General features: G+C 35.9%; 1 protein-coding gene across 1 annotated transcript in view; it reads left to right on the top strand.

Annotated features, from left to right (window-relative positions):
* LOC135713542 (IDLSRF-like peptide) overlaps positions 1 to 8,050 on the top strand; it is a 65,874-nt gene extending 57,824 nt beyond the window's left edge. Inside the window, exons 2-4 of the mRNA XM_065236665.1 lie at positions 4,195 to 4,323; positions 4,408 to 4,606; positions 5,035 to 8,050. Coding sequence (XP_065092737.1) covers positions 4,195 to 4,323; positions 4,408 to 4,606; positions 5,035 to 5,182 — 476 coding nt within the window. The 3' untranslated portion in view covers positions 5,183 to 8,050. The remainder of the gene's footprint in view (positions 1 to 4,194; positions 4,324 to 4,407; positions 4,607 to 5,034) is intronic.
* The last annotated feature ends 610 nt before the right edge of the window (positions 8,051 to 8,660 follow it).

Below are 8,660 nucleotides of genomic sequence, written 5' to 3' on the forward strand. Positions count from 1 at the left end.
TTCACCATTTGAGCATATGTCTGCTTGGAGCGTCCTGAGATTGAACGCTGCACTTTATCGGAGTGCTGCTTGTACATCGGGCACTCCTGCAAGGGGTGAGGATTCTCGCCACAGTACGCGCATTTTACTGATTCTTTGTGGCAAGAATCCTCTTTGTGGTTTTCACCACATTTGCCACAACGAGTTTTGTTGCCGCAATGGCTGGCCGAGTGTCCTAGCCTTTTGCAGTTGGTACAGTTATAAACCCTCTGTACAAACAACCGCACCGGAAAAAAAGCACCATCAACTTTGACAAAGTTTGGGAGAACTGAACCAGCGAAAGTCACCCGAAACGAGTCTGAATGCTGATAGACTTTCTTGCCATCTTGTAAAGACACTGAATGCAGTTGCCTAACATCCAGTATCTTTACAAGCTCGCTTGTGACTTTTCTGTTTTTAAAACAACCCGAGGCACGTTTCAAGTCCTCGACAGACAGACTCGCGTCGGAGACCACGCCTTCTATCTCCACATCTCGAGAAGGGATGTAGATGTTGTACTCAACACTAAACAACTCGTGATCAGCAATTTTATTTGCTACATCATAATTCGGTGCTTCTACACGCAGTTTGTTGAATCTCTCCTTATGTACCAAGATTCCCGGATACTTACGCAGCAAGTCTCTCGAAATATCGAGAGTTTTCAAGGGTTTATTTTTAGGCCGAAAAAAGACAACCCATGGTCCTTTCGAAAGTGGTTGGTAATACCTGGTTCGCGCAACGTTGGCATCGGAAGATGCCATAAGTGTTGCGCAAAAGCGGTGCGCAACCGCTTAAGAAGGAAAAAAAAAATAAAACCTTCTCCAATTTATTAATTTTAATTACTAGTAATTAAATTTTTGCACGGCGTACAAGCAAATTAAAGCGAAAAAAAATCGAAAAAAAAACTTTTATCTAGTTGCAACAAGTTGTCTCACTATGAACCATACTCCCTTACCAGGGGTGAGAGACAGAACCACGCGCCACGAGGCAAAACAAAACTACAATAGGGAGGCAATGGACTTGCAAAATGTATTGTACTATACTTATGCCGGTTGTGTAAACAACCTATCAGCCGGTGCAGCTAGGTATTCCGTTTGCTGCTGCTACGCTGCGGCTATTGACGGAGATGATGCGATGATGATGGTGATGATTTGATGATGATCGATCACTGGGGTAAAGGTGAACAGTCTATACGTAAGACTCAGCTTACGATAGCTGCTTCCGAAAACCGTGCGCGATTCACCTGAACACTTTTTTTCTACAACGATAGCGATGGAAACGCGGTAAAAAACGAGTGTCGTATGAAGAGACCAGGACGCTGTTAACTGGCTCAGCGCTCGATACGGAATCGGTTTTGGAAACGATGACCAAACATTGTTGTTTAAAGTTAAGCAGAAAGGAATGTAGGAAATGGAAGTTTAAAGGTACACCACACTTCCCTAGAGTATCACCTTAAGTTACCTCTATGATAGAACTGCCGATGTCGGAACAACCGGTGTGGCTTCTTCCTCTTTCTTTTGGTGAATCGAGGGCTCTTGAGGACAGCCTTGAAAGCTAGCTGCTTACGGGGAGCCTTTCGATGTGTACTGGAGAAAAATGTACAACGCCACGTGCCAAAAGCATTGTTGCTGATGACCGGACACCACCACTCACCACACGCGGTTGCTGCATAAACACCGTTCGGCGAGACCGGATGGAATTCGATTTTGAAATATGTGTTATGGGGAAGCGCTTTTCGCATACAATCGGTGATAATTTTAATTATCATAGCAACAGTTGCTCATTCGTGCAATTTTCAATAGTTGTCTTTCAACTCGTAGAAAAATTTCGTATCGATTGGTGTATTAAAAATTAAAATCCATAATCTCTGGATCAGAAGCAGACCACTTTCATGCTGCGACCGACTTTGGTTTTCGAAATTGCCCCAAAATGTTGCCTTAAAAATACAAGGTATGTTAGATTTAAACTTATAGAAACTGACATCCAATAAATGACCTTGACAAATGTCCAGAAAATACTCTTTAACAAATTTATGGTGGTCCTGAAAAGGACCGTTTTGTCGTGATGGTTGAGTAATGCTGAGCTATTAGCGTGCTCAACACAGATGAGGCTGGCGAGCTGTATGTTGTTTGGCACGAGGGTGACGCGCTTTGCATAGATGGCCCACAGCGACTCACGAAGAGCTACTAAATCCGATCAGTAGCGGTGCGGCTTCTTTGGTGTATGGACACTCATATGGACTGCAGCGCACTGCTTGCGGGCAGCCTTTCGTTGTGTACTGGAAAACAATGTTCAACGCCACGTGCCAAAAATTATGATGATGACAACCGGACATCACTACACACGGTAATTGAATAGGCACCGTTTGGTGTGATCGGATGGAATTCTATTTTGAAATCTGTGTTAGGGAAAGCGCTGTTGCAGGTAAACGGTGATAATTTTGATCACCATTGCAACAGTTAGACATTTGTGTAATTTTCAATAGTGACCTGTCGAAAATTGATAAAGTATTAATTTATGCAGATTTGTAGAAAAATTTCTAATCGATTGGCTTGTTTAGAATTAAAATTCTTTTAAAAATTTAGAATATTTTTTTTTATTTCTTTCCAATATCTTGCCGAAAGACGTAATCCTACGTCCTACACCTGCTGAAAATGGGAATGATTGTTAGTTGGACACTTACTTAAGAGAGATGCAGAAAACTCTACAATCTCTCATAAGTGTCACAGGAGTTTGGAGGTTTGTTGGTTGGGAGGGTAAAGCCATACGTTCTGTAAACGTTGCTGGCAAATTCATAATAGCAATAGGGATAGGCAATAAGGCAAACACTGCAACTGATAAGTAACCATTAATGGAGGCGAACCAGCCCAAGGCTGAAAGCCTCCTTAATAAAGCTAAATAATAATAATAAGTACCCATTAATGGGTACAATTTCACCCATTTAGAAGTAAAGTAGGTTAACCCATTTAATGGGTAAACAAGTTACCCGTTAATAGGTAACTTGTACCCACAAATGAGTAATTTTTACCCATTAGTGGGTAAATGTTATTCATTTATGGGTATTTTTACCCATTTAAAGGGATAATCTACTTTACTTCAAAATGGGTGAAATTGTACTTATTACAGTAATGACCCGATTTTGTCAGCCCCTCCACGCATCAGACTATTATATTACAATACTTTCAGATAACCGTAATTCCAAATCTTTCTCATACATCTTGGATGTTTAAGGTATACTGTGGTGATAAGGTATAAGGTATAAGATCACTGATAAAATGTATGGGTTTCGAAACTAGAAAAGATTTTCAAAAAGGGGGCTGGCAAAATCGGGTCATTACTGTAATGGGTACTATAAAGTTAGAGTGTAATGAATTGCAAGGAAGGGTACGGGCCTAGGTTTGAACTCCCGACCTTCTGCTCAGTAAGTAGGAACGATAACCACTAAACTACCGAAGTAACCAAAGTCAAATTAGCAGAAATCGGTTATTTTTCAACGAACTTCTTTAAACAGCTTGAGAATACAATTTCTCAAAACTTAAATTTGAACAAAAATTTAATTTAAAAATGAATAATTTCAAGCATAATCTACAGTATCGAGATGAAAGAATTGTCAGAATCTTGCATGAGTATTATACAACATTTGTATACTACAAGATTTAAATACTAAATGTTTCTTTTGGCAATCAATTAGCTGCTTCATCGCAAGGGCTACAAAAGAGAGGAACAACTAAGCACGGAATCCAAGTTGTTTTTCATTGCTTGCTAAAAAACTATAATCAATTTTGTTTCCGTTTATTCAAATTCACAAAATGAATGCACTAACAAAGCTGGGAAATCTAATTTATATATAATTATATGCCCGTAAAAAAAATCACAGATTATCGGTAAATATTCGATATTCGGTTTGCATGTTCGGTAAAAGTGACAAAATATATATTAGATAATTAAAGATCCGCAATGAAAAAAAAATATATAAGTGTGTAAGTACTGCCATTACATTTGATGTGAGAAACATATTCACATGATGTAAGAAATCCATCCTTACATTTAATGTTCATAACATTTAGTTTGCGTGAATTCATCCATTGTTTAAACATAATTTTTCGATATACTCCTTATCTGGAATAAAAGGAAAAGACTCTGTTCCAATAATCACAATATCTTTTCTACTTTCAGAGGCATGTCATCCATATGAACCATTTAAATGTCCTGGCGATGGAAACTGTATTTCGATTCAGTATCTATGTGATGGAGCACCTGACTGTTCGGATGGATATGATGAAGACATGAGGCTTTGTACTGCTGGTTAATATTTGCATTTACACATTATATTGGTTCACAAAATAAATAATACATTTTTTTCACGTGAACACGTGTTTCAATATATAGCGAAACGACCACCTGTGGAAGAAACTGCATCTTTTCTACAGAGCTTACTTGCTTCGCATGGACCAAATTATCTGGAGAAGCTGTTCGGTAGTAAAGCACGTGATGCACTTGCTCCTTTGGGAGGGGTGGAAAAGGTGGCAATAGCCCTGAGTGAATCACAGACTATTGAAGATTTTGGAGCGGCATTGCATTTGATGCGGTAAGTTTACGTAATCTAATCAGGAAATTGACACCAGGAAATTAATAAATTTTGAATTATAATGCTTGAAAAAAGTACACGTAACATTTACTACGACTTCCACTAAGTGAACTATATTGTACCACATCCCGTTTTTGGCAACACGTGTTTTTGGTTTATTCAACCTTCTAAAAAATCGTCGAATACTAATTTCAATGAATGACATTACTAGAGCGTTAAACTGAGATCATCAGACCTAGAATGCATTGGTATAAAAATGGAGAAAAAAAAATACCGATGCGTGTTGCCATAAACGGGAAGTTTGATTTACCTAACGTTGATAGACGTAAATAATCCAGACGATTAAGGGTTGATTCCTGATTTATGACCTTCACATTTTTTGAGTGTATATCTACGAGCAAATAATATTTTTTTTCTATTTTTTCTAGGTCTGACTTGGAGCACTTGAGATCTGTGTTTATGGCTGTCGAAAATGGTGACTTAGGTATGCTTAAGTCAATAGGCATCAAAGATTCGGAGCTTGGCGATGTAAAGTTTTTCCTCGAAAAACTAGTCAATACCGGATTTCTTGATTGAGTGGCACCAGAACCATACTCGCCCTTTTACTATTCGGTTCCTCTTCAACCACAGTTCTATTCTTATTTGGGTTCATCATTTGATGGATATAACTACTAATATGGATATTTGCACATGATTTCCAGTAAAGCCAGATATGTGGTTACGAGATACTGACTGACACACTAAATAAAGCTCTAAACCACGTCTTTGCCTTTGCAAGTAATAATATTAACTTTCAGTTGCTAGATGGGTTAAATTATATCATTAAATAACTAACATCAATTATGTTGCATATAGTAGAAAGATACAACATCTGATAGAGAAACTTAGATAAGACTTGTTAAAAGTACACTTTTTTATTTTATCAGCAGATTCGTCCGGCATATAGTGTTAAAATTATGAATACACATGTTTTTTGATTGTCAGATACACAGATATCACCCAAACTACTGAACGTTAAACAAAATTCAATTTACCATACTCCATATAAGAAGAGTTGCAAAACAAAACTAGCCAGGGAAGGCAGATATTCATTTGTTTACTTCGATAGGTATTTTAACCGGTTCCCATAATTAGCACAATGAAAGTGTTGACAATTTAGGTTTGCAACAAACTATTTTGTTTAATCCATGATAAACTAAAACATCATCAAACTATTTGCTAGTTGAGCAACGAACATTTTGTTTTTCAAACTAAAGTATCATCAAACCATTTGCTAGTTGAGCAAAAAACCACATACATATCAAGAGGAGTAGAGTACCTTAATCTAGAACATAATCTGGAAAATCACATGCAATCTCAACATAATGATCGAATTCATATTTACCAGACATGCATAAACTTTAAGATAATCATATTTTACAAACTCCACTTATATGTCGAGTAAAGATGGAAAATAAATTTATAAAAGAATGTTGCGACTAGATTAAGTATAACGACGGAAAGTGAAACACAACCCAATATCTTATGAAAGACCATTGTTATGTATATTTTTTTATATATTCTCCAAACTCATTTATTGACGTTTTTACAAAAAACGTAATGTTACCACAGTGAAAAAAAAATCTAGAAGCTCGAAAATACGGATATTGTTAAAATAAATTTTCAAATAGTATCATCATTTGAAAATTAACCTGGACCTTGAAAAGTGTGAAATGCTAATAAAAGTGCGCTTTGACGTTTTAACATCTTGGTGTCTTTTTCGCACTTATTCTGCATGAACCTTATGAATCAAAGGCAAAGTGTGATTTAACGAAAAAGCGCACTTTTATTAGCATTTCCGTATCTAGTATCTTTTACACTATGCGCAATACGCCGCCATGTTTCATGCATTTATTTATAGGATTTTCCCGTTGGAATTTTTTTCTCCTTGGTTTGGTTTCCGTATATACTGAGTTTAACATTTATTTCAGAGTTCAAGGTGTGTTTCATATTCATGATTCAGCCATGTTGGATTTTTGTATGGGACAGCGACCGAGTTTGTTTACAATTTGCTCTAAAACCGAACACCCCCTCCCTCCCCCAGCAATCTCATCTGCCATGTAGTGACAAAGCTTTATCACCATGTATATACCCACCATGGTCGAGTTATTGTCTGGTTCAGGGTTTTTAATCGATAATCGTCGATAACGACTGCGTTAATGTCTGCAAAATCACCATTGCATACGTTATCGACGGTTATCGATCAACAACCCTTGTCAGGTTCACCATTTTGCTTGATACGAGCTGCTAGTTTTTCTTTTCACATAGCTATTTAAATAATTTTTAATGAAGTTTAAAAAAAAATAAATCATAACATATCTTTAATACAGATAATGTAACATATCAAAACTCCAAAGAACTGGTCATGTTTAAAAGAAGGTAAAACCTCCTTTTTTATTCTGATTTGTCTTAATGTTACGACAAGCTGCTTTGAAAGTGCAAAAAATAACTAGAACAACAAAACTCCAAAGAACTGCTCATATTTGAAAGAAGGTAAAATCTCCTATTTTTTTTAACTTTTGCATCAGTGATTTACATGAATCAATTTTAAATTGTTATTTGTATTCAGTTTAAACTACAAAATAAAATTTTCTTTTCAAAAATTTACCCTTCTTTTGGTCACATGCTGTTCTTCCATTTGTCTTAATTTCGGGGTAATGGCCATTCGGGGTAGTAGGACAGTCGGGGTAGTGGCATTTGGGGTAACGGCGTTCGGTGTTATGGCGTTCGGGGTAGTGACATTCGGGGTAGTGTCATAGATTCCACAAAAAGACATCAAATTTGCAAAGCAAATAAATTCATATTTATGTAGCAGTTATATTTTATTTTTAGCTATTTTAATGGTATACACGCGTCTGGCTGAAAATCTCCTTAATAAAGACAACCAACCAACCAACCAACCAATGGTATACACTTATTACAAGATGATTTAAAGCTTATTGATAAGCAATGTTTATCTTTAAAACATCATTTACAATAGTTAGTAAGTGCCACGAAGAATACTAAAATGTTACAACTATTTGAATTAATCTAAAACTATTTCAATATGTTTGGTATAATTGTTCTTAGACTTCATTTTTCTGTCCTCTAAAATGACAACGTGCTCTATTTAATTAACGCAACTTGCACAATCTACACTCTGTATACTGTCCTTGAGCTTACCTTGTGACAACTATGTATTACTATAAACATTACAAACAAAATTTACAAACATGAAAACTAGAACGGATAAATAATATGTCTAGCCATAATAAAAACAAACTGAAGTTTTCTTTAACTTTTGTGACACAGAATTTGGTACAATGTGTGATAAAATACAAAAACTTTATTATGTTGAGCAATACAAATTGAAAACTATGAAAATATAATTTTCAGTAATTAGGTCTACATTTGAGTATGTTTTCCGCATGTGTGCTTAATCTTCCTATAGCATATGGGTCATGTTTAGCCTGGAAACACTGTAATTTTTTTCCTAATGCATTAGGAAGGTTAAATTCATTTGAAAAGAAATTCCAAATAAGTCCACACTGAAACAAATCGACATGTACGGTTTATTGGATCCATCTTATAATATAGCAATGTCAGAAAATTTATTCATTCTATGTGACTGTTGATAGATTCCATTGGATTATCACTTAAAAACTGTTACTGCGATATGGAATGATTTCATTCGTAATTTCACATACTTAATACATGATATTCCTTTGATTCGAACGTGGTTACCGATGAATAAGATGTATATGAATATTATCTGATATATTTTATCATTAAAAACTCATGATACGTTGTGGGAACAGACATCTAGAAACCAATGGAAATACGCAATATCACACAAGCAGCGGAATGTGCAGCTGTTTGGATGTAATATTCATCAATTTTTTTTCTTTTCTGTATACTTTAACAAGAGGAGATTTTCTTCATGGAGTATTTAAAACAATTGTCGACAGTTCTGGTTTCAAAATTAAACTTGCACAGCTGTTTATTGATAGGCTTTTTTGTACGTAAATATTCTAAC

Source organism: Ochlerotatus camptorhynchus, unplaced genomic scaffold (assembly GCF_037179485.1).
Source record: "Ochlerotatus camptorhynchus isolate MF236.1 unplaced genomic scaffold, CSIRO-AGI_Acam_v1.1 ptg000565l, whole genome shotgun sequence".
In the NCBI taxonomy this organism is placed as follows: Eukaryota; Metazoa; Arthropoda; class Insecta; order Diptera; family Culicidae; genus Ochlerotatus; species Ochlerotatus camptorhynchus.